Source organism: Micromys minutus, assembly GCF_963924665.1.
Source record: "Micromys minutus genome assembly, chromosome: 3".
NCBI classification, from domain to species: Eukaryota; Metazoa; Chordata; class Mammalia; order Rodentia; family Muridae; genus Micromys; species Micromys minutus.
Window position 1 is genome coordinate 33,186,020 of NC_137972.1, and position 25,440 is coordinate 33,211,459.

The 25,440-nt window shown below is 40.0% G+C and overlaps 1 protein-coding gene across 1 annotated transcript; it reads right to left on the reverse strand.

Moving 5' to 3' along the window:
- Positions 1–1,315: 1,315 nt before the first annotated feature.
- Positions 1,316–22,543, reverse strand: THUMPD3 (THUMP domain 3 tRNA guanosine methyltransferase). The gene is given in 11 exon segments (XM_080914085.1): positions 1,316–1,756; positions 1,758–1,889; positions 2,191–2,314; positions 2,705–2,815; positions 3,550–3,665; positions 5,868–5,937; positions 8,979–9,109; positions 12,448–12,924; positions 19,596–19,673; positions 21,194–21,481; positions 22,531–22,543. Coding segments are annotated over 10 exon segments (1,689 nt in total). The 5' UTR covers positions 21,449–21,481; positions 22,531–22,543; the 3' UTR covers positions 1,316–1,561.
- Between the last annotated feature and the right edge of the window lie 2,897 nt (positions 22,544–25,440).

The window sequence follows — 25,440 nt, forward strand, 5'->3', positions numbered from 1 at the left end:
GTTTTTTAAGTGGGTCACAGAAAGCAGGTAGGAAGAACTTGGTGCCTTAAGTGGCTAACATCTTCACAAGAAAGGAACTTTACCCTGATGCAAAAACAGCAACAACTAACAAAAAAAGGTCACAATGGAGCCCAGGCTGCTTTAGAGGAAGACTTGAGTTCACACCCCATCATCTACACCAGGCAGCTCATAGACTGTCAGTACTCCAGCTTCTAGCTTCCACAGACACCTGCACTGGTACACACACCTGCACACACACAATTTAGAAATAAGCTTTTCACCTGGCATGGTATTTCATCTCTGTAATTCCAACACTTGGGAGGCAGAGGCCAGCCAGCACTATGTGGCAAAATCTTGTCTGGAAGAAAAACTTCATCTCTTATTTCCTATTCTGGCAACCAGAATAGCAAATTTTACCAACCAGAGATAAAGATGACACTGTCCACTGTAGTTGCAATGTCTTAAGTCAATAAGTCAATTTTTTTTATATACTTGAGAACCACACACCAACTTGGTATATTAACTTAGAACTTAGCATAAAAAGTAGTAGTTCATTTGTTTAGTAAATATTAAATGCTTACTGGCAGGAACTTGGTCAATGATGACAAAAATAGACAACCATGGTTGTACATCTTGCCTCTGTGATCACCTTGGTTTGAGGTTTAAATGGTTTGTCAAAAATGGGAATTTAAGTTTATGTCAATCAATGCATTTTTGTCAATCGCAAAATTGCCTATCTATAGAGTATAAAACCTTTAGAACTTTCATAATCTCAGTTCATTTTCCAGTGAGTAGTTCCAAAAAGCCACTGGCTACTATGGTGCCAATGTGGATTCTGTTCTCAAAGGAAGTACTTACTATCTGTGTCCTTTATTCTAAATAGAAACATCACACTGAGACTATAAGCTGACTCTCCAAAATAACTTTCCATAAAGTTCAAACAGGGATTGCTTTAGGAGGCACTGTTAATGAACTGATAAGTAATGTCATTTCATTTCCCATAGAACTACCTGAGGAAAAATTAGTACAACTAAAGAACAGAACAAGCTAGGCAGGAATAGCAGGGCTCCCAAGAGGTCCATCTAACACCCTCTTCTGTTGAGGGCACCAGACCTACATATTGTGTACGAACAGGAAGGTGATTTTAACTCCTGTGGTACCTTGAGTAAGCAGTACAGCTTACATTTTCATTTAACAATACATTAGCTCCCCCCACCCCCAAAGACTGTCAGGCACTTTGGGGATGGGGAGAAGTTCAGAAAATAACACTTGGGTATACTAAAAGAAAAATTCCTTTAATTAGGCTTGTTGGTCCCGTACCTCATCTACTGATGCTTCTACTACTTAGCAATGTCTTAGTACTAATAGTCATACAAAGAATCTTTGCCCTGTTTAGGTTGTGTGTATTTATTTTAAGGCAGATGTTAAACTGTAGGTCTTCAGGGATGCTTCAGTTTCTGAGATGATATAAAGAATTTAAACCATAGAACAGTAGACTGCACAAGCAATAGGATATGGCCTAAAGTGTTCTGAAGCTTAGAAGGCAAGCCATGTAGGCTTCTCAAGAAACACAATTACAATCATCTTGCTGACAATAAAACACTGGAGTAGTTAAGCAGTGGAACCTGTAATACCGAGTTACTTTTCTGTTATTTTTCTCCCAAAGCAAGTTCTTTATGCTGACATTTCCAGTGTTAGGAACTACAAATACCGCTAAATTGTCTTCATTCTTTGCTTTACCAAGGAGGGTCTCTTCCTCCATGTTGATCTGAAAGATGAACAAAATCTTGAGGAGTGCGTTTCAGAAGATAAACTGCAGCATGAAGTCCCCCGATGTTCACCCAGACTGTATGGACCTTCCGCCACACATGTCCCATTCCAGACAATGCCTGGCACACACAAAAACCATAAAAGTCATTAGGTTACCAGTCTGTTTCTAAAACAACCTGAAATTTTTCCACTTAAGAGATACTATGGGTGGTGGGGTGGAAAGTAGACTGAGAAGTTAAGAGCACTTGGTGTTTTTGCAGAGAATCTGGGTTCAGTTTCTGGCACATTGTGGCTTACAACTATAACTCCAATTCTAGGGGGTCCGTTCCAATACCCTCTTCTGTTCTTTAAGGGCACCGGACATATATATTGTGTACAAACAGGAAGATGAGTGATTTTAACTCTCATGTGTAGTAATACCTTGGTAAAACATTTCTTGTCCTGAGTAAGCAGTACAGCTCTACCTGTCCCTGGTCTACAAACACGGCTCATTTCACGAAGGCAAGCTGGATATAGATTCCAATTTCTCTTCTTGGAGCCCATCCTATAAAAGAAGGTTAAGTATAAACTGTTGCAAAAGGTAAACAGGTAGTTTCTTACATGAGACAAGAAGAAAATCTAAGATATGAAGTCCTCTTTTAGAGGCCAGAGCTTTAGTATTCTATGCCAATGAAGGAAACTGTTATTCAAATGTTTACATAGTTTTCTATCAGAACTTTTTATTTACAACTATAACTTATCTCACTGAAGACAAACCACTGAGTAGAAATCTGTCCCAAGAAGCAAGTGCTTCTCAGCCTACAAGGTAGAATAGGATCATGTAATGGCACAGTAGGTGAAATGATTTATGGTATGTTTTTCTGACAGAGAAGACAGTACAATAAATAACACGTGAAATCACACACTATTTACAAAATAAAAATCCAGTTTCTACCTTTTTCCAAATGGCATATCTGTTACAATAATATCCACAGAAGCAGTACGCAGTGGGAGGTTGCAGATATCCCACTGAACAGCATCAATGGGCAAACCCCAGGATGTTTTTCTGTAGAGACAAAGGAAAAATATTTCAATATATTGTCCCAGGCTAATGAGATGGTTCAGCAAATAAAGGCATTGTCCATTAAGCCTGATGACCTGAGCTTGATCCTCAGGGACCATGTGGTTCAAGGAGAGATCTAATCCTTCAGTTGGACTTCTAACCCCTACGCACATGTCCACACAAAAATAAATAAACTCAATTAAAAACAAAACAACCTCAGCCTGAATTTCTAAATATTGTTTTTCTAAAAAGAAATGTTAAAGTAATATAGGAAGAAGTATATCCATAACTGAAATACAAGATTTTTAAATGATTAAGACTGGTTTTCAAAGGATGTATGTTTAAGAAAGTACCATGGAAAATGAGCTTACATGTAAAAAAGTGTCTAAAAGGCCAAAAAAATGACCCAGCTGGCAAAGGGATCTACCCTAAGCCAGACAAATGGAATTTGATTCCTGGGACTCCGCCTCTGGAGTAAAGGCATGCTCCTTATCTAAATAATAAAATCTATACCACACTGTACCATTTTGGAAAAGGACACAAAAAATAATGAACAAAAAGGGATAAAGAAAATTGTATGGAAATGATACATAGTGTTTAATAGGCTAGATGGTGTCTTCTCGCACTGTTCATTTGGCTATGACGATGCCACAAAGCACTGGGGATGAATGATAATTCCAAGTCAGTAAGGAGAAAGACACAAAAAGATGCAAGGCAATCTTTGAAGTTAAACTTACCCATCTTTAATCTGGCTCTTAGTCAGTAGAGATGAGATGTTATTTGCTGCTCTGTTCACTGCCAGTGGGTTGTTGTCCCCAGCAATATGGTAACAGTGAGACCACTCAGTAGCCCCCTATGACACAGGAGTGTTGGTTAAACATGCCACAATGAAAAGAGGAAGTCACTATGGCCAACTCTCAGTAACATGGCATCAAGTGCCATTCACTTCCTTGCCAGAAATGACCTCCCTATTCTGCCTGCTGAACTCTCACCCACTAAAAATGTGGCTCCAGTGTCACCCACTATGGCATCAATGCCAGCCCTAGAAGCACTTTGTACACCTCTATTGCTGATTTAGCTCATTTTAAACTACGTCTGTCACCTCCGCCTTCCAAGTAATCCATCAATTCCTTCCAGATAGGTCTAGTATTCTATCCCTACCCACCAATGGCACATATAAGGAACTGCATTCTCTTAACATGATTTTCTTAAAGTTAACCAAACTAACTAGACCTAGATGAGTTTAGCTTTTAAAATCTGAAGAGATTTTGTAGTTAAGTAAAAAATGTCAGCAACATATAAATGCCAAGCAGTGACATTTGTGAAACGGGATGACATAGTATGGTGCAGTTTCTGCCATGCTGACATGCATGCATGATAAATACAGCACTTGATAACTGTATTTTGCCCAGACCCTTGAGGGTGATGACATTCTAGTCTATTATTCTACAATGACTGCAAACAAAGGGATGTTGAAGCATGCCAGAAACTGGGTGGGCAGGGATAGGAACTCACTGAGTAAAAGTCTCTCAGGTGGTTTGTGCTTGCCAGCCTTTTTAAACTATTACTTTAATGCTTAATAGAGTATGAATTTTCTACCTCTGGCTATATTCCTTGTAAATATCAGTGTATTCTAGAACAGTTATCAAGTGGACAGGTATTAGATACTTTAGTGGACAACATCTGTATAAAAACCCTTCTTCAGTTTCCATCATGTCTCAGCTCTAGTTTCTACATTGGTACTCTCATGCCTACTTTTATGTTGAAATGGCTCAGTGTGGTTTTCCCCCTTTTTGGTCTGATGTCTACTTTGACTGCACGTTTCTTGACCCATGGTCACTCTACCTGCCATTCCGTAGATAAGTCATAGTTGAATGATGGACAACTACAGTTGTTTCTGGAATTCTTGCCTATAATAAGTCACCACCCTGTTCAGATCTCAAGCATTAGTCACTCCCTAGCCATCACTAGTGGAACATTCAAACTATTGCCATTTTCCTCTTGGATTTTAACTCCCGATCAAAGTCAGACCATAGATTTTCTAATTACACTCTGGATTATTTTTCCATTTGTGGGTTGCTTTGGGCTTGCTCATTTTTCCAATTTCTGCCCACTCAACACAATCTGTGGTACTTCTGTGAAGTTTCTTTTCCCTGGCCTTTGGTATAGTCTGGAACATTTCACTGTGTTAGTGACTTTACTGTGAGCTCTTGTATAGGTGATGTGCTTCAACCGTAAGGTTCTCTTCCTACAAGAACCCTTTTCTACTGTGTGTGGCTCGTGCCTGTAATACCAGTACATGGGAGAGGCTCAAGTAGGAGGACTACCGTGAATATGACGGCAGTTCTGAAAATTATTTATGGTTACTGGGTATGTAGCTTTGTCAAATTTCCTAAAATACTTAAAAAAAAAAAAAAAAAAAAAAAAAAAAAAAAGAAAAAGAAAGAAAAAAGTAAAATGACCAAGTAGTTTGTGCCCTAGAGGAGATGGGTGAATCTCTGTGAGTTTGAGGCTGGCCAGGGCTACATACTGAAACCCTATCTCAATACAAACATAAAGAATACTTATAGGTAGTGTGTTTGTTTCTGGTTTTGTTTTGCAGTGCTAGAGATTAAGCCCAGGACATCTGTCTGGCATGCAGGCAGGTGCCCTATCACTGAGCTACAATACTGTGGTTTTTCCTTTTCATAACTAAACTTGTTCACTCCAGGAACCTCTAATTATGTGGAGGTGAAAACCACCTTTTTCCAGTTTATGATCCCTTTAGTTATCATCTGATGTTCAATCTAGTGCCTCATCCTTTTGTTACAGAAAAGAAGGGGGGGGCTTATCAGGGCTTATCTCAGCTCCTCTGTGATTCAGATTTCACTATATCATATAGCACTTGGCTGTTTGAAATAAATGGTTACAATGGTTTGATAGAAGTTTTAACCTATGAGTATTTTTTTTTTCAAACTTTTGGGGTTTTTTTCCTCATTGGAATCAGTTTGCCTGATAGGTCTATAACATTTTAGACAGATCACTTGCTTATGTAAAAATAAAGAAGTCTTATTACCTCTATAGGTATTGCCCCTGTTCCACACATTGGATCCACTATTATATCAGACGGTTTAGGTTCACATAGCCTGGAGGAAGAAAACAATTCAGCACATGTGAAAATCGGTCAGAAACTGAGGCTTCCACAATAGAAATTCCTGAAGGTTAGAATCAAGAGCCTACTGGCATGAAGGATTATCAATTTACCATTTGAAAGTCAGCCTGGGGCTGGAACTAAGTAGCAGCACTCATCAAATGTGTTCAAGGCTTTTGGGGGTGAGGAGAAAAGAGATATTGATTGGTTTGTTATCATAGCACTCAGGAAGCTGAAGCAGTAAGATTTTTAGTGGACATTTGCTGACAACCAGACATTCAGTATCCTTTCATTTTGAATTTAATCGTGGAGATAAAGGCCTTAACATAAAATAATTGCTTTAAGTTTATACACTTGTTATTTCACTGAATGCTTTAAGCAACCCTATTATCATTTAACAAACAAAATGATAGAAAGAAACATTTTTTCCTAGGACACAAAAATAAGAAGAGTCAAGACCACAGGTCACTGTGAATAGCTTTAAATGTTACTTACCAGTCCTCAGGTCACTAAGTCTCATCTGATCAAATCTTTTCTATTCTGTTTGGGACCCGCACCATGCATGCTAATGGCCTCCTTCATAAAACAGATTCTTGGGCAAGCCTGTAATGCCAGCCATTGTTAATAGGCCAGGATTGGACACTTGATCAAATTATGTCACTCAAATCCTCTTAGGAATGTGGAATATAAAGAGCAAGTAGCTCTGGGTTGTTTGAGCCAGTCATGTGTGACTGAAGTACATGCATTCAAATGACGGGCAGCAAGTGCACAGGTGAGCTAAGCAAGAACACATAAGCTTTTAGGAGACAGAAAAGCAGTCTTTCTTTTTTCCACTATCTGTTTCTATACTTCTTAGCCTTTATGTATATGGAAGTATTGCCCACACATGTATCTGCATCACATGTGACCACAGCCTGTCAAAGCAAGAAGAGGGCATCTGGTCCCTTGAGGCAAGTTATTAACAGTTGTGAGCTACCATGTTGGTGTTAGGAATTGAACCCAGGTTCTCTGGAAGAACAGCCATCTCTCTAGCCCCATAGTTTCTACTTTTCTTTAGATACTTTCAAGGTTTTTCTGTGGATATGGTATAATCTTTGCTCATCTCTCCAACCACCCCAATCCTCAGCATAATTATTCCTTCATGTGCATGTATATGTACACTTGTGTTTGCCAACATGCATGTGAAGGCCAGAAACCAGAAATCAACATTGGACATGTACCCACCCCCCAGCCCCTGACTCTCATTTTGATTTTTTTGAGAGAGGGTTTCTATAGAGCTCTGGATGTCCTGGACTCACTATGTAGACCAAGCAGGCCTTGAATTTACAAAAATCCACCTGCCTCTGCTTCCTAAGTGCTGAGACTAAAGGTGTGTGCTACTACACGCAGCTGGGCACCTTTCTCAATTGTTCTTTTCCTCATTTTCAAGAAAATCCCTCACAACCTGGAGCTCAAATTCAGTTAGAGCAGTTGGCCAGAAAGACCCAGGGATCCTCCTGCCTCAGCCTTCTCGGTTCTAGGACTACTGACAATAGTGGTGCTGGGAGGTTGAGTTCAGGCTTGTGTAGAAACTGCACTGGGCTATCTCCTCAGCCCAGTTATTATTTTTTTATTTTATTTAATATTTTAATACTAGCACTCAAATAACTCTTTGTATGCTGGTTCCTATAATCATGACTGGAAGCAGAAAATAAATATCTGTTCAGTGAATGAAGCTTAGGAGTGTTTCTCTTAAAGTTGTCTGTTACTAACTTAATGTGTCCCAGTTGTGAGGAACCATAAAATCACACATGATCATGATAAAAGAGGAAGCAAAAATTAAATTAAAAAGGAAAAAAATGTAATTATATAACTCACTAGAGAATGCCAGGAACTGTATAGAATAAGATAATCTGTCTATGTTTCTGCATTCAGTCCTCATAAACAAAAACTTTTAACAAATATTTTTATGTTTTATTTACACATATGTGTTAATAGGTATAAATTATATGCACAGGCCAAAAACAGAATATTGAAAGAGGATACGGAGCTCGAATTAAGGACAGTTGTAATCTGCCAGACATGGGAGCCTAGAATTGCGCTCTGGTCATTTGGAAAAACAAGAACTATTAACATCTCTATAGCTCAAGTCACCACTTTTTTGTTGTTTTTTTTTTTTTTTTTTAAGTATGTATATATGCTGGTGCCTACAGAAAACAGAGGTTTGAATCCTTTAGAGCTGAAGTTGCAGGTCATTGTTATTTACCAACCTGAATGCTAGGAGCCAAATTCAAGTCCTCTGCAAGAGTACCATACACTCTTAAACCTCTGAGCCATCTCTCTAGAATGAGTAAACCTTTCTTCTTTTTGTTTCTTGTTCCTATGGAACAGTTCACAAATCTTTCTGTCATCTTTATTCAGGGGTCATGCTAATCTCTGTACTGCCTTAGTTTCAGTATATGTGCTGACAAACTGAGCACATGAATAATCTTGGGTGTCCCCTGTCAAGCCCATTTTGCAGTTTTGAAATCTCAAGTGTAGGGAAAGCAAAAAGACTTATGTGAGAGAGAAAAAAACCAAGAACATACGAATGACAACAGTGGCAGGCTGCCTGCCTTGTACTTCTCAAAGTCCCAATATGAACCCTAGGTTGCTGCCAGTATCACATTTAAAACTATGGGTGATGGGGTGTGGTGTGTGAGCCAAGCACTCAGCAAACAAGTTCTGCACTCACACACCACAAGGATCTCATCTGCTTCAGTGCATAAAAATAAGGCACAGCAGCACTGGTTCTATTGCCTAAGAAAGCACATCCTTTCTCAACAGAAACAGCTCCTCACTGAAGACACACAGAACCACCACTCTCACATTCTAATCAGGAACACTAATAAACCATCCACATGGTGTTTTCTGGACCAAAAGCTGACAACGGTGAATGCTAAAGAGAAAATAGTAACTGTAATTCTAACCAAGAATTTTTTTTAATTGTTAGAAAATAAGTGTTTTAATTCAAAGCAAAGTGTTCATTACTACATGAACAGCAAAACCTGCTGTTACCTGAGCATCCCATAGGCAAGGGTTGACCTGAGAGTTGTAGGCCCAAAATGTGTAATATTTCTTCGATGGAGACTCTCTTCTGTCAGTGCAATAGCAACAATGACTTCATTATCGTGGATGTTCAGGAGAACCTATATCAAATTAGAAGCAAACAAGGAAGTCAGAAAGTCGACAGTCTTCAAACCGCACCTACTAACAAGACATTTTTTTAAAAAACAAACAAACCAAAAAAAAAAAAAAAAAAAAAAAAAAAACCTAGGGCCATCTATCTGGCTGCGGTACTGCCTCTGAAGTGCTTTAATCTCAGCACTTAGGAGGCAGAGGCAGGTAGATGATCTCTGTGAGTTCAAGGCCAACCGGTGAGTTCCAGGACAGCCAGGACTAGATAAAAAGACTATGTCTGAAACAAAACAACAACAAAATAAATAAATAAATTTAAATGAATAAAATAAACAGAACCTTGCAGCCAAGATTGGCTTGAATTTCTTAGACAGGCTAGCTGGACCAAAACTCACAATCCTCTTGCCTCTGCGTCAAAAATTCTTGGATCACAAGAAAGAGATACATGTCTGCCTTATTAAGACTTTTTGAATTAAGACAAAAACAAAACAACTGTCTTATTCGGGGCTGGGTCTGAGGTGAGTCAGTGGAAAAAGTACTTGCTTATCAAGCATGAAGACCTGAGTTTTGAAGTCAAGCATGGCTTGTGCATACATCCACCACACAGAACTTCCTTTTTAGAAAATGTCTATTTTATGTGCACAAACGTTTTGCCTGCATGTGTATCTGTGTACTACATGAACACTTGGTGCTCATGGAGGCTAGAAAGGGGTATTTAATCCCTTGGAACTGGAGTTACAGATGAGTTCAAGCTATTTATGATCTGGCTCCTGGGAATTAAACTGGTATGCTCCAACAGAGCAGCCAGTTCTTTTAACTGCTGGGCCATCTTGTCAGCCCATACAAACTTTCTGATAGAGTTAGCCTTTCCATGTTTACTATACAGCACATAAAATCCGTTTGTGTACTTACTTGTGTTTGTATGTGGCTTGGGTATGGGGATCAGAGTACAACTTCTACCATACATCCTAGGAACTGAACTCAAGCCAGCAGCCTTAGTGCCAAAGCTATCTACCATGAGCCCAGAGGTATATATACTTCAGTGAGCTCTAACCTATATTCAGTATGCTTTAGAAAGCTCCCTTTGTCTCCTTCCTGGGTGACCATTAATCTAACCACTACTATTATAACTTAGTTGTATCACTTTTTAGACTTAACAAAAATGAAATCGTAAACATGCAATTTTCATTTAATTTTAAAATATTTTATTCTTTTTACACACACATGCTCCTCCTACCCCATACTCTCTACATACACACAAACATGCACACACATATATGCTGGCTATCAATAAGTTATATGAACATATTTTGATGGTATAGATTTAAAATATGTATGTTTTTTTTTTTTTCCTACAACTTTTTTTCCCTCAATACAGGGTTTTTCTGTGTAACTCTGGCTATCCTGGAACTCACTCTGTAGACCAGGTTAACCTCAAATGCTGGGATTAAAGGTGTACATGACCACTGCTTGGGAGTCCTGTGTGTGTGTGTGTGTGTGTGTGTGTGTGTGTGTGTGTGTGTGTGTTTTACTGTTGTTTTGTTTTGTTTAAGATAGTGTTTCACTGTGCCCTCTGACTGGCCTGGAACTCACTGTGTAGACCAGGCTGGCCTTCAAATTAGAGATCTGCCAGTCTCTATCTCCTAAGACTGGGAGCCAAGCATTTGCCACCACTTGGCCTACATATATTTTTTAGATTACTGCTTCTTTTTGGAAAACACTTCAAACATGTCACAGTGGACTTTCAAACATACCCTTTATCCAGAGTTAACACCATGCCACGTTTGCTTTTATCTTGTTTTCTTAGTAGTTTTAAACCTCTGATTATGACTACGTTTTTCCTAGTTTTCCTAGCTTATAAATATTCTAAGAAGATAAAATGTTCCCCAGAATGTCCTCATCACAGCCTTACCAAAGGCAGAGGTCAAGAGCTGACATTCCAACATGCAAGGTCCTGCCCTACACATCTTATTTGCATGGCCTCAATTCGTATGGACCCCTCTGAGCCTGGGACAGAGACATCAGTTCACAGGCCCTGTCACGTGAATGTCTAAGTTGTACTTTAGCCAGGCAGCATGGCTCCAGGATCTGTTTTCTGTACTACCTTGCAGATTTTAGACATGGTTTTCTTTAGCCTCTTTGTTCTCACGGCAGCTGTGTAAGAAAATATGGAATGGGGAATTGTTCTGGTCTGACATTAAAAACAAAGTTACAAAGAAAGTGACCTGTCCCAGATTTGAGTATCCCAAAAGAAACAAAAATTGAATTCTTGGTAAAAATGTCAACTGCTAAGGACCTACATACACCACCATAAATTTAAAGAACTCCAATTACCATTATCAACTAAGTCACGCAGCAGTCACAAGGATAATCAAACTAACAGGAGGCATTTGGTTTTAAAAACCTAGCTGGCGTTAAAAAGAACAAAGCTGGCTCTACATGAGGATTAGCCCTAAAACCCTGACACAAAGTTCTGAAAATTATATTCCACTATTGTTTAATAGCAGAACTCTCCAACTAAGATAGAATGTTTATTTTAGGTAAAGTTACAATCTAGAAGTCCATATAACGGAGAAAAATACTAGATTAGAAACAAGAAGACTGGGCATACAGCTTAGAAATAGAGTGCTTGTCCCTATGTGCAAAGCTGTGTGTATGAGCCCAACTCCGATTTGAAAAAAAAGAGACTACCTTTCTTCTGCTGAACATGGCGATGCTAAGGTCAGAGCCATACACAGACACAGAAACCTGAGGAGTTGTGCGAGGCAGGGTCTGTGTATAGCCCTGGCTGATCCGGAACTCACTACATTAGCCAGACTTGCCTTGAAAATCCAAGAATCTCTGCCTCTGAGTGTCAGGATTAAAGGCATGTGCCACTACTTGGGTTCTAGCAACTGAACACTTACTATATTCATACATACTATACCAAACACTTTAAATAATTTCATTTGCCTTCCATAGTATAGACCTTAAAGGTATACACTATTATTGGCTCACAGACAATCTTGTTCAATTCTACAAATGTATGGAGAACCATTTTTTGTTTGTTTCTTTTGGGGGTGATCTGCATGTTTACATTATCTTTCTACTATTCTACCTTATTTTTGAGACAGTCTCTCACTGAACCTGAGTCTTGCTATTTCAGCTGTTCTGCCCAACAAGCTCCAGGGCCTGTCTCTAACTATCAGTGCTAATGTTAACATGCATACATTTACTCTGGCTTTTATGTGGATGCTAGGAACCCAAACTCAGGTTTTCATGCTTGGTTAGCTAACACTTTATCCACTGAGCCATCTCCCCAGCAACATTGCAGATCTTTTTTAATCATCAATAAAAGCTAATAACCCACCTCTACATCAAAGTTGGTCATATCAGCCTTCCATTTAAAGTACTCTTGAATAGCACCTCCAAAATCTCTTGCAGCTTCATTGGAGGTAAAGCAGTGTTTCTCTCCTGCTCTGTTGCAGGTAACTCTAAACTTCTGGACTTGTGGTTCAGTTTCTTCTCTTAGGCTTTGACCAGTTTCATCTTTGCAAGATGCCAAGACCTTACCTACTAAGGTTGATATTTCTTCTTTGATGGCTGGATTTTCATAGTAGTCCAAGATATGTGAGTCTGAGGTGCTGTTGGCAAGTTTTTTCTTACCATTTTTCTCATCAGCTTTGTCTCCTTGTCCACAGTCAGCCGTCTCTTTACCCACACTCTGATTTGCCTTTCTGCGCTTTGCTTTCTTCTTCTTGAAAGTGGTGTTAATTTGCCAAACTTTTAAAGGGTCTGACCATGGGAGCTTTTCAGCCAGTTCTTCAAAATCTCTTAGAACTTCTTCCTGCAAATGATGGAGAATAAAACCCTTTTGTTTCTCACCATTTTAACTGAACAATTAAGTGCCTACTTTCTTGTAGACAACTCTGGTCCTTATGATGGGGATGGTGGGAGAATAGAGACCAAAGGATAAACAAAATGATATTCCAATTTCAATGGTAAGTGAGTATATATAAACATTACGCTAGCATTGACAAACTACCTGTAAGGGGAAGCAGAAGCAGGTGGACAGAAGGCAGCAGACAGAAAGATAAATGACTTTCTTTCAGATCTTTTGAATTTGGGCAAAAGCTGTAAGTTTAAAAATGTCACCTGTCCAGATTTTAAATAGTATGATTATCTTTTTGTTTTGTTTTGTTTGAGACAGGGTCTCTATAGCCCCAACTGTCCTGGAACTCATCTATAGACCAGGCTGGCCTAGAACTCACAGAAATATACTGACTCTGGGTCCTGAATGTTGGGATTAAAGGCGTATACCACCACACCTGGCCCATATGATTAACTTTTTAAAAAGTAAACTTGGTGGTGCTGCCCCATGCAGTTCTTCTCTTCCACTTGGACTTTATTGACAGCACTAAGTACGGTCTACTACAGTTACTAGGCTTACGTACTTGCTTACTAGCAAGGCCACTCCTTAACTACCTTGACCTTTGATATAGGCCACACACCTACAACAGCAGGGGCATATAAAGGGTGGTTAATATATAGCTGCCAGGCTAGGTTTATTGACACAGGCTTGTAATCCCAGTTTCTAAGGAACCTAAGGAAAGGTTGCAGTTCAGGCCTTCCTGAGCTATAGAGTGGGTTAAGGGCCAACCTAGATAACATATTAACACCATATCTCAAAAAAAAAAAAAAAAAGTAAGAGGGCCAGGGATAGAGCTCAGTGGTACAGTGCATGGGGTTCCAGATAGTACTCCAAGAGTAAACAAAGACTCGGTTACTGGATAAATAGTTAAGTATTTGAATGTGAAATATGTAGGACTGCTATCCACAGAGCAGGCACCAGCCAACCAGACCTATACAACCCATAGGAACATCTACAGTACAGGTGGTTACATGACTTAAAGATTGAGAAGCCAGGTGTGGTGGTGCACACCTTTACTTCCAAACAGACATAGATAGATCTCTGTGAGCTTGAGGCCAGCCTGGTCTAAGTGAGCTTCAGGCTAGGTATGGATACAGTGAAACTGTTTCAAAACAAAACAAAACCTTTCAGAATTAAATACTAAGTTTCTCAGTCACTTCGGCCACATGTTACCCTCCAATCTAGCAGTTAGCACGTTACATAAATTCACTTTTTAAAAACATCTTCTGCCTACAGTTGATTGGCTATGCTCTCCTTAAGTATGCTTTTCTTCATGAGTAACTCCAAAGTCTCTAATGCCATGAGGCCAGAGAGGAAGTAAGGATTATAACAATTCACTCAGTGGAATGAAAATTATACTTCAATAAAACAATTTTAAAAAGGGGACAGAGGGAGAAGGAAAAGACCTGTTTATCCCCAGTCAGTCCAGGGAGAGCTCTTCCTCATGGTCTCACCCTCAGGAGCCTCTTACAAATGGCAGGCCCAAGAGAAACTGCCTCATTTCAAAATTCCAAAGTTCAAAACTTTGTCAACATAAAATAAACAAAAGAATGCAGGGGAAGGAAACACCAGCAGGAAAGAACACTCACCAGAAAACTGGCCATAGAACACTATTTAAAAATATGATTTAAAGGCAAAACAAACAAAAGATTGTGACATCGAAAATATGAGAGAATGTCTGGTAAATGGGACCTCATAGCAGACTTACAAGCAGAAATGAGGTGAGTCACCAGGAGACAGAATTTACAGAGTCTAAAGAAAATGTAAAATGAATGAATGAGTGAATGCAGGGAGTTAGGCAGATGGTGCTGTTGATAACATTATTGCTGCACAAGTATGAGGATCTGAGTTCAGTTCCTCCACACTCAGTTTAGAAAGCAAGAATGGTGGTGTGTGCCTCAAATCTCAGTGCTGGGCGGTGGAGACGGGAAGAAAATCCCTGCGGTTTTCTCGCCAGCCAGCCTAGGTGACAGTGAGTTCTAGGGTCACCGAGAGACCCTATCTTAAAACAATAAGGTGGAAGAGGCTACAGAGTGATTCTGTGATTAAGGCTACTTATTGTTCCTGTAGAGGACCCAGTTGTGGACGCCACCACCCACATGGTGGTTTACAATATCCATAACTTCAGTTCTAGGGCATACCGCTTCCTCAGTACCCCAGGTACAGAAACATATATACGTGCAGAGAAAATACCCATACACATGACCAAAAATCTAAAACTGAGAACAAGATAGGGATATGAATGCTCACATATACAGAAATACCAGGGAAAAGCACACGGAAACCAGCTGAAAACAAGAAAGGATGTGGAAAAAGCAAACAGCTAAGAGATTTCCAATTTACAATACTTCAAGGTATTTTCCAGAAAACATAACTGGACTGACATGTCCTGGTAAGAAATTTCAGTAAAAGACACTTGAGCCTAAAAGACTTCCAAGGAAGCTGGAGGTTGTGTTTTTGTTTACACACACACACACACACACACACACACACACACACACAATATCAGAAAGCAACAGTAAAGGGAGAAATACATAGCAAGATGAACACAAATGAACAGACTATTATGCACCTTCGAGAAGAGGAGACTAGTTCTTGACACTCCATCTGCTAACAGAGCATACAAAGACAAACATCTCTCAACTCAGTCTATTAAAAAAAAATAACAAGAAACAGTCAGACATAATGGCTCATGCTCACAATCCCAAGAGGATCCCTTCAAACTTGAGCCTAGCCTGGGCCACAGAGTAAAAAAAGAACTAGAAGTACACCTTTTCCATTTGCTTTAAGACTGAAATAAAAACAAGGTGTGGGTTGTGACAATAAAACAGAAGCAAAGTCACACATCAGCACATAATAGGAAAGAGGAATGCCGTAATGTAAGAATGCTGTAGTCCTTGTCTCTGATACTTACAGGTCAAAGGGTAAAAGTAAAAGCTGATAAAGAATACTTAGAGGGCCAACACTAAAAAAGTCAAAAAAATCAGAAGGCAGAGTGGAAATGAGGAAAAACCATGACAATTTCATCTACAATGATAGCAGGGCTATATAAAAATAAGAAAATAGTTAATTAGGTAGATGATATCAATTTGTGTTTATAAAGCTAATAGCTGTAGTATATTGTGTAAATACTCAATATATACACAATATGTTTAAAAACACATATATAAAAGTTATAAACTATTAAGCACAAAAGCCATATATGTTAGTTCATACCTATAATCCCAGCATGCAGGAGGCAGAGGCAGGTGAATTTCAGTGAATTTGAGGCCAGTTTATTTTATACGCAGTGAATCTATGACAGCAGGTCTGCATAGTGAGATCCTGTCTCAAACACACACACACACACAAAACAAACAAACCCTTAAAGCTTCAAAAGAGAAAACATGGTGCATAAGACTTAATTATATAAAGAGACATTTAAAAGAAAAAGAATGCATGATAGTAATATGCCAAGACTGAGACCAAACAGGGAACCACCCTGAAAATTACAGGTTATCTCAATCTGTGTCAACGGGATCAAAGAGAAACATGGCCCCCAAAGGATGTAGAGATGGCTGAGGGCACTTGCTGATCTTGCAGATCTGTGTCTAGCTCCCAGCATCTACATCAGGCAGCTCAAAACCACCTTAGCTCCAGTTCCAGGGGTCCAATGCCCTCTTCTGGCTTCCTTGGGCACTGGCACATATACACATACACATAAATAAAAACAGAATGAAATAAAATAAAAATAAGCAAATAAATAAATTTTAAAATATTTAAAAGCAAGGCTTTGTGGGTATGGTGCCTGTACAAAACTGGACTATCTGAATTTGATACTTAGGACCCACATGATTAAAGGAAAGAATTAACCATCTGTCCTCTGACTTTTGTGCACACACACTACAAACAGACAAATATATAAAATAATGTGATCTACTAAGGTTGAGGGGTAGAGATGTAGCTCAGTTGGTAGAGTGTTTGCCTATGACACACAAACCTCAGTACCTCAAAGAACACGTGTGGACATGCCGCCTGCAATCCCAGTGCTCACAAACTGCAGGCATGAGGACCTGATCAGTGCCATCCTCAGCCAAACAGCAAACCTAAAGTCAGCTACAGGAGGCACTGTTTAAAAAACCAGTTAGTCAGGCGTGGTGGTCCTCATTTTTAATTCCAGCACTTCCAAGGCTGAGGTAGGTAGATCTCTGAATTCAAGGAACTACATAGTAAGTTCCAGGATAACTGGGGCTCTGTAGAGAGACCCTGTCTATGAACAAACACCCTGAAAAACACAGCAAAACCCAAACAAATAAAAAAACAAGACCAACCAAACTTAACCCATTGTTTTATATGCTAATTTAGCAAGAAACAAAATTAAATTTTTTATTTGTATTATACATGTGCATACTTTAAAAAAAAAGTAAAAATGAGATTTCTCTGAGGGAGTGTGTATAATTTACATTCATAACCTGAAGGGCTTAACAATTTTTCATAGTTAATACACAGAAATTTCCTTTGCATAGTCTTAAAATTTTATCTTAGACCTTACTCTTTCCTTTGAAAATTATATCAAACAAGTTGTGTAGGTGTGTGAAATATGCACATGTTGGTGTGTATATATTTGTGCAAATACATGTGCAAGTATGGTAGCCAGAGGTCAAAGTTAGTGTCTTGCCCTGATTGCTTTGCATCTTGTTTTTTTTTTTTTTAAGACAGCGATTCTCTGTGTAGTGCTGCCTGTCCTGTCCCAGAACTCACTCTGCAGCCCAGGCTGGCCTCTACCTCAGAGATCCTCCTGCTTCTGTCTCCCACTGCTGGGATCAAAGGCATGAGTCATCACTGCCAGGCTGGATTGCTTTGTGAGCCAGGATTCCTGGCTGGGTAATAGTGGTGGCATATGCCTTTAATCCCTGCACTCAAAGGCAGATTTGATTTTGAGGACAGTCCAGTCCACAGGACAGCCATAACTACATAGAAAAACCAAGTCTCAAACAAACAACAACAAAACAAAGAGTCGAGACCTTTCACTCAGCCTGGAACTCATTCAGCTAGGTTGTCTCTTCTATTCCCTTAGTGATGAAGTTTCATCGTACACTGCCCTGCTCAGCTTGTATGCAGATTCTAGGGACTGAACTCAGGTCCTGGTGCCTGTGCAGAAGATAACCTTTCCAACAATGACCTCCTTCCTCTGCCTTCAAGAACAGTGATTTCTCAGGCTACTCTGAAAGGTTAACTCATGTAGACTTGTACTACATCAAGTTCACCTCTTATTAGAAAGCAGAACTGCCTCAACTATACAAGTTTTAAGATGAACTGGGGGCTACACACCTTTAATCCTAGCACTCAGCAGGCAGAGAGAGGCAGAGCTCTGTGAGTTAGTTTACAGAGCAAGTTCCAAGACAGCCAGGGAGCTACACAGAGAAATCCACTCAACCAACAAAACAAGAACAAAAAAATTAATATGACAAAAATCCAAGAATTTAATATTGTCTGGTAACTTAAATGCAAGAGAATTTAAGACAGAATGCCCAATAACATTTATTCATGCATAAAACTAACCTTCAAAATTCCCAAATACTTAGCAGCATAACTTTTCAAAAAACTGCCTAGTCTAAGATTGTTTTAGGTATCATTCAGTTGGCAGTAACTATGAGAAGTCTCAAGAGTTAAGTGGTTCAGTTGGGATGCTCACTTAGGATACAAAGGGTTCAAACCACCAGGACAGCGCTAAAGAAAAAAAAGTCTGAAGGATTATAATACTAATGTTTCTGATGTTGAAAGTTATTTTTGTAGGCAATACAATCTTTAATTATTTTCTAATGGATATTCTTTTAGAGTTGCTTGGATTTTGGGGAGCTATGGGTTCTGTTAACCTTTTTGTTGCTGTCAAAAATTTTTACAAGGATCTAATGAAGAAAATGTTTTATCATTGAGCTCTGGCTTCCTAAAATAATATGGAAAATTAATAAAGAACAGAGAATTAGACAGCATTCCATAGTTCTTTAAGAAAGATTAGCTCTAAAGTAGACATTAATATAACATCGAAAGGAAAAGTTTTAAGCACTTGATTCTGGAAACTTGGCCAGAAAGAGATATAGGAAAAAAACCTGAAGTGTTACTGAGGTCTGTTTGCAACCTTCAGATTAAACAGCAGCTGAATGTTTAGGACTCGGATGATAAACACATGCTGGGAACAAAGCTGTTGTCCCAACAACTGAAGGGTATTAAATGTTTCTTTGGCACCATTTCAAAACTCGAAGCTAAAGCAAGACAAAAGCAACCTGGAGGGAATGCTAATGTTATCTGTCTTTTGTTCACATGCTGGAAGCAATTTTAGTTTCAAACCACATGTACTATCCCTTGAGCTAATCTAAGACTTTTCCCCTATAACTTCAGGTTTTTCTTAACAATGACCTTTAAAAGCAGCTTCTGGGACGGTCTCTAAAGAGATTTCTGGATTTTGGTGAAAAGGCTTAGCATAATCACATGCTTGGCTCTTGTTTTGCTCTCAACATTGTAAACAAATAAACCGATAGCAAGGCTAACTGACAACGTGTCAAGCAGGTAGTACACTGCCACGAACTACCATGCTGGGAATAGCTCACCTTTGTAGCTTTGAACTGGAAATCTTTAAACTCCTGAACAACCACAAACAAGTTATCAACTGATCTCAGACAGTGAACCTAGGGAAGAAAAACAAACGTTAGAAACAAACTTCTGAAAATACTTTTGACTAACACAAGCTACCTATAGTTAAATATTTAAAAGAAAGTAAGTACAAAATTGGTTCATTTTTTTATCTTTTTGAGATAGTCTTGCTATGTTGCTCTGGGTTGCCTGAAAAGCCCAATTCCCCTGACTCAGTTTCCCTAGTACTGACATCACAGGAGTAAGCTAACATGCCTAACTAAGTAAAATAGTCTTAAAACAGCACCTCATGTCCATATTTTATATTTACATTTTTCCCATCCCGAGTGTTCCACTTCTTTGGCTACCCTTCCTTTGGGAAGGGCCACTGAGATAAAAGTATACAGCTCGAAATGTCATGTAAGCAGAAACACTGGTCTGGGGAAGGGAAAGAGGGAAACGCTAGTGGGGTTTTATCATACTTCTCTTGTTTCTTTTAGTTGTATACTGTAGGGACAAAGACCATGGATCTGAAAGCTGGATATACCAGTACATGCCTACAATCCCAGCTTTCTGGAGGTACAGTACCCTCAGCTATAAAGTACCCTCAGCTATAAAGTGAAATTTAGGCTAACTTGGCTATATCAGACTCTCCCCCACAAAAGAGAAAGCACATATGGGTTAAGTTCTGGTTCTGTGACATGGGAATGACTGCAGACATACTACCTTTGTTCTTAAGCCTAATGACTGATGACAACAGTGCCCAATCCTCACAAACTGCTGAGGGCATCAAGAAAATACTGCTTACTAACAAATGCCACAAGTATTTCCTGCACACCTACTACATGTTATATACTACTAGCTTGGGATACACTAGCAAGACAAAAAACAAAAAAACAAAAATCTTCAGATAATAATGCCACTTGTGTGATAATGAGAAACTTGGTAGCTTTTGTTTCAATAGGATGGCAGTTTGCTAACCTCTGCTTCTCACCTGTAATCATGCAGAATTGCTTCTTTGCATAATTACTTCTGATCAAGAATGCCTTTGAAGGGGCTGGAGAGAGGACTCGGTGGTTAAGAGCACTGAGTGCTCTTCCACAGGAGCCAGGTTCAGTTCCCAGCACTTACACTGAAGCTCACAACTGTTAACTATAGTTCCACGGGATCTGACACTCTCACACAAACATACATGCAGGCAAACATCAATGCGTATAAATAAGAATAAAAATCTTTTTAAAAAATGTCTTTGACATGAATGAAAAGGAAAACCTCAGCTTAAGTAAATTCATGTGTTATAGATATTGGTACATATTTCATTTTGGTTACTGAATCGTCAGGAAATGCTATGATCACTTCTAAACCATAGTAAATTAATGCTGAAATATACTGAACAGAATAGACATGATAAAGCCATTATAAACACCAACTGAGTAAACTAGTCAATATCACAAAGCACACAACAGAAAATACAGATACTTTAAGCAGAACAAAGTAAAGGATTCTTGGAAGGGGAGGTCTACAAACCAGAAAAGTAATCATAAAATAACAAATTTAAATACTGTTTTGTTCAAACCTGAGCCAGACTTTCCACTGAAATATCAAAATATATCTTGCCCCGGTCTTTGCTGATTCTGCATGATGACTTCAATTTCTCTCTCACTTCATCTGCAGCAGTTTGTTCAAAGCCAGTAGGTACAGTGGCTCCAATAGTGACTTGGAGAGGCTCAGCCTCACTTCTGACACCACTTTCTATCAGGGGTGCAGGCTTCTTGTTCTCATTAAGGTTCATATCCAAGTGCTCTCTGGTAGCTTCTTGAGTGTCAGACATGATGGAAATGGTTTTTAAAAGGCCTAACAGTCTCTGAAGGCAATACAGAAAAGAAAAAAAAAAAAAAAAAAAAATGCAGTCTCTTCTCACATTCCAATGTACATACCAGAGTTAAAACTGTCACATAAAGAAGGGCATGGGTTACAGGCAGTGAAATGTGATTAAACAAGCAATACACAGGCTCATGAGGAGAAAAGATAAATCAAGAGTATTTCCACTGCATGCAGTACTTGGCTTAGAGTCATCTGTGTTGGTAAGCACCATCTTATACTTGCTAACGTGAAAAGAAGCTCCAGTGTTGTCCTTTCAGCTTAGCAATTCAGAATGTGAGGCTGTAGTGGTTCGGGGTTATGAATTCTTGCCTCCCACACTCACAGGTCCAAATGACCCTAAAGCAAGTTAATCCTGCCTAGTTTCCAACTGGAAACTATATCTCTCTTTCCCAAGGTTGGAAGGTTTTAATGAGAATAACACGATTCTGGACTAATGATCAAAACTTTTGGTGTGTGGGTGACGTACCTATTTTCCGCCGTATAATCAAGTGGGCAGTGACTTCCACTATCTAAACAATTTTAAAAGATCTGAAAGCCTACTACGTAGTGATGCCGAGATCCAATGATGTGCATCCAGGGGAAAGCTTGGACACATCTGAAGCTAGTTAAAACAATCTTCCTGTATGAATGTTTGTGTAGGTTGAAGGGGTTGAATAGGTGTTACCGTGATGGAGGGGTCCACACCTCACACTAGACTTTCAAAAGCGTTCTGACTTAAGCTAACAACTTTCCTGTCCCTATGCTGTGAAAAGACAGGCCACAGAGGTTAACGCGGTTACACTGTGTCACACTGTTCACCACTGTGAAAAGAACTACATACTGACTGGAGAGTTGAAGGGTTGCTGGGACTGGTGGGAAATGTGTCTCTCACTCCCGCCCTCTGTGAAGCCCAGCGAGAGGCCAGGCGCTCCGTTCTAGCACCGACCTACACAAAGCCGCTGTCGTCCTCCCCTCCGTCCCACCCCACCCGGCCACTCCCACCCGCGGCCAGTTACCGGCTGCAAGCACAGACCCTTCCGGTCGCCGCACCTGCGAGCTCGGCGCGCTCAGAGCACGCCACCGGAAGCCAAGTTGTCACCCCGGAAACGGAAGTCAGGCCTAGGGGGTCAGTGTGCTTGTGTGCTCGGGGTGGGCGAGTATGCGCGTAAAGCTATGCGCAGATGGTTGCACTCTGAACCGGAACAGGAAAAACTGCCGGCCGGTCACTTGCCTGGAGGTAACCTCTGTGGAGGGTGCTCACGTAGAGAGCGCTGTGTCAGTTAGCTTTTCCGCTCTCTTTTCCTTAAGTATCGAGCATTTGAACGAGACTGTGACTTGATTCTAGTTTTTCTCTCTCTCTACTATACTGACGTGTGGCTGGTTCCTCAGGGGGGGCCTCCCAGAGGCATCTCCCTTGCCTCCAGGCCTCACCACACCTCCATGGGCCATATCCCTCCCCCACTCTCTTGATCCTTTTCCTAACATTGGTGCCGAACGTCATCTAACAACATTGGTGCCTTGTGACTTTCAACAACAGTTATTACACTATTTCATGTTTTTCTAGATTTTAGTTACGTTTATTTCATGTGTGTGTGGAGGGAGCTTGTGTACCACATCTGAGGTCAGAGCACAATCCTTGCAGAAGCTGGTCCTCTTCTACCACGTGACCCGGTTCAGGCAATCAGGATTGGTAACAAGTGCCTTTATCCGCTTAAGATGTCTCACCAGCCCCAAATGTAACATTTTAAAAGAGGAAACTCATAAGTCAACAAAAAGAGCCGAATTTAAGGGGGGAAAAGGATGGTGGAGAGATGGCTCAGTGATTAAGACCTGCTCTTCCAGAGGATTCAAGTTTGGTTCCCAGCCCCCGACCCACATAAGTGGGTGCCTGTAACTTCAGTTCAGGGGATCTGACAGCTGAGTCTGGCTCCAAGGGCATTGCCACACTGAATATATTTTTTTAATTTAAAGTTTCATTGGTGGCAGCAGCAACAGAGGCATGGAGCCATGCTGTCCTCAGCAGGGACAATGAGAAAGGTAAAACCAGATCCTTTCCTTGGATGTAGTGAAGAGGTTTGGGACCAGCCAGTATAACGTAGAAGCCTGGCATAGATGGCCCAGTGGGTAAAAGGTGTCTGCCGTCAAGCCTCGACATCTGAATTCCATCCCCAGGACCCACACTGTGGAAGGAGAGAGCAGACTCCCATAGGGTTGCTCCCTGGCTTCCACAAGTGTGCCAGGAGAGCGTTACCTCCATAAATAAATGTTTGGAGATGGGAGGAGGTGGGGCATACACCCTTACTCCCAGCACTTGGGAGGGAGAAGCAAGTGAGTCTCTGAGGCCAGCCTGGTCTACAAAGGGAATTTCGAGACAGCCGGAGCTACACAGAGAAACATTGTCTCAAAAAGAACAAACAAAAAAAAAAAAAAAGAAAGAAAACAGAAAGAAAGAAAAGGCTCAGTGGTTAAGAGCACTGATTGCTCTTCCAGAGGTCCTGAGCTCAAGATCCCAGCAACTACATGGTGGCTCACAACCATCTGTAATGAAATCTGATGCCCTCTTCTGGTGTGTCTGAAGACAGCTTCAGTGTACCCACGTACATGAAATAAATCAATCTTAAAAAAAAAAGAGCACTGACTGCTCTTCCAGAGGTTCTGAGTTCAATTCCCAGCAACCATATGGTGGCTCACAACGGGTATGACTGAAGAAAGACAGCTACAGTGTACCCACATACATGAAATAAATAAATTTTAAAAAGAAGAGGCTGGTCCTAGATCTGATGTATACTCCTGGTGTGTTTGAAGACAGTGACAGTGTACTCATATACATTAAGTAAATAAATAAATCTTTTTTTTTAAAAAACACCTGAAAGCATGGTGTAGACCTCTCAAAAAAGCAAACTTTATTAAAGACAGTGTTCGCATAGATTTTAAGCCTAGGAATTAAGAATTACAACTCTTAATGGCTCTGAAGTTACATCTCAAATGGAAAAGAAAACTCTTTCCTTTTCATAAATGAGATTATAGGATGCTTCAGAAGGAAAAGGAGAACGGCGGGTAATTGTTTTGAAATCTGTGATTCTCAGCTAACCAAGCCAGCCCAGTCAGTCAACAGGTTCTCCAGCGCAGAAGTGAGGATTAAAAAGAAAAAAGACAATTAAGACAACATTGTAACATGACCCTAGCCAGTTCTGAGACTGAGGCAGGTTTGTTTTTTTCCTAGTCTGCTTTTCTACCATTTTAATGGAAGTAATAAGGTCAGTTCTAGGTTAAGGGAACAGCCACGACAATAAACACAGATAATCAGGGGACAAGCTAGGCCATAAGGAAAGTTTTATGCTCATTGTTTCTAAGGGTGTATGTATATCTGAGCCTACTTCCCCACCTGAGCCCAAAGTCGTGTTATTGCCTGAAGCCAACTTCTTTGTTCTAGCCTAAAATCAGATTCCTGTCTGAGCTTACTTCCCTGTCCTGGCCCACAGTCGGATTCCTGCCTGAAGTAGTCTACTTCCTTGTCCTGGCCCAAAGTCAAATTCTTGCCAAGCGCACAGTCAGCTGTTGAGAGAGAGAGGCTCCTTTTGCTTCTCAGGTCCTTGTAATTTCTCCTTTCTATCCTGCTTCACAAAGGACTTACATCAGAACTTTTGGAAAAGCTACACAGAAGACCAACAAGTACATGAATTAATGGTCAATGTCGTCAATCATTAGGGAAATGTAAATTAACACTAACTTGATAATTATTCAAATGGCAAGTTTGAAAAGCAAAAATCACCTCTCCTGTTATATAGGAAGAAGATAGAGCAATGAAATCTTGCTACTGTCAATGTAAAATGTTACAGCCACGTTAGAATCCGGTTTAGCTTTTCTGTGAAAAAGGTGTAACATATATTCACCATATTACCCAATCTACCAGCAAGCATATACTCAGAAGTGGAAACATGCTCACACAAGTTGTTCACA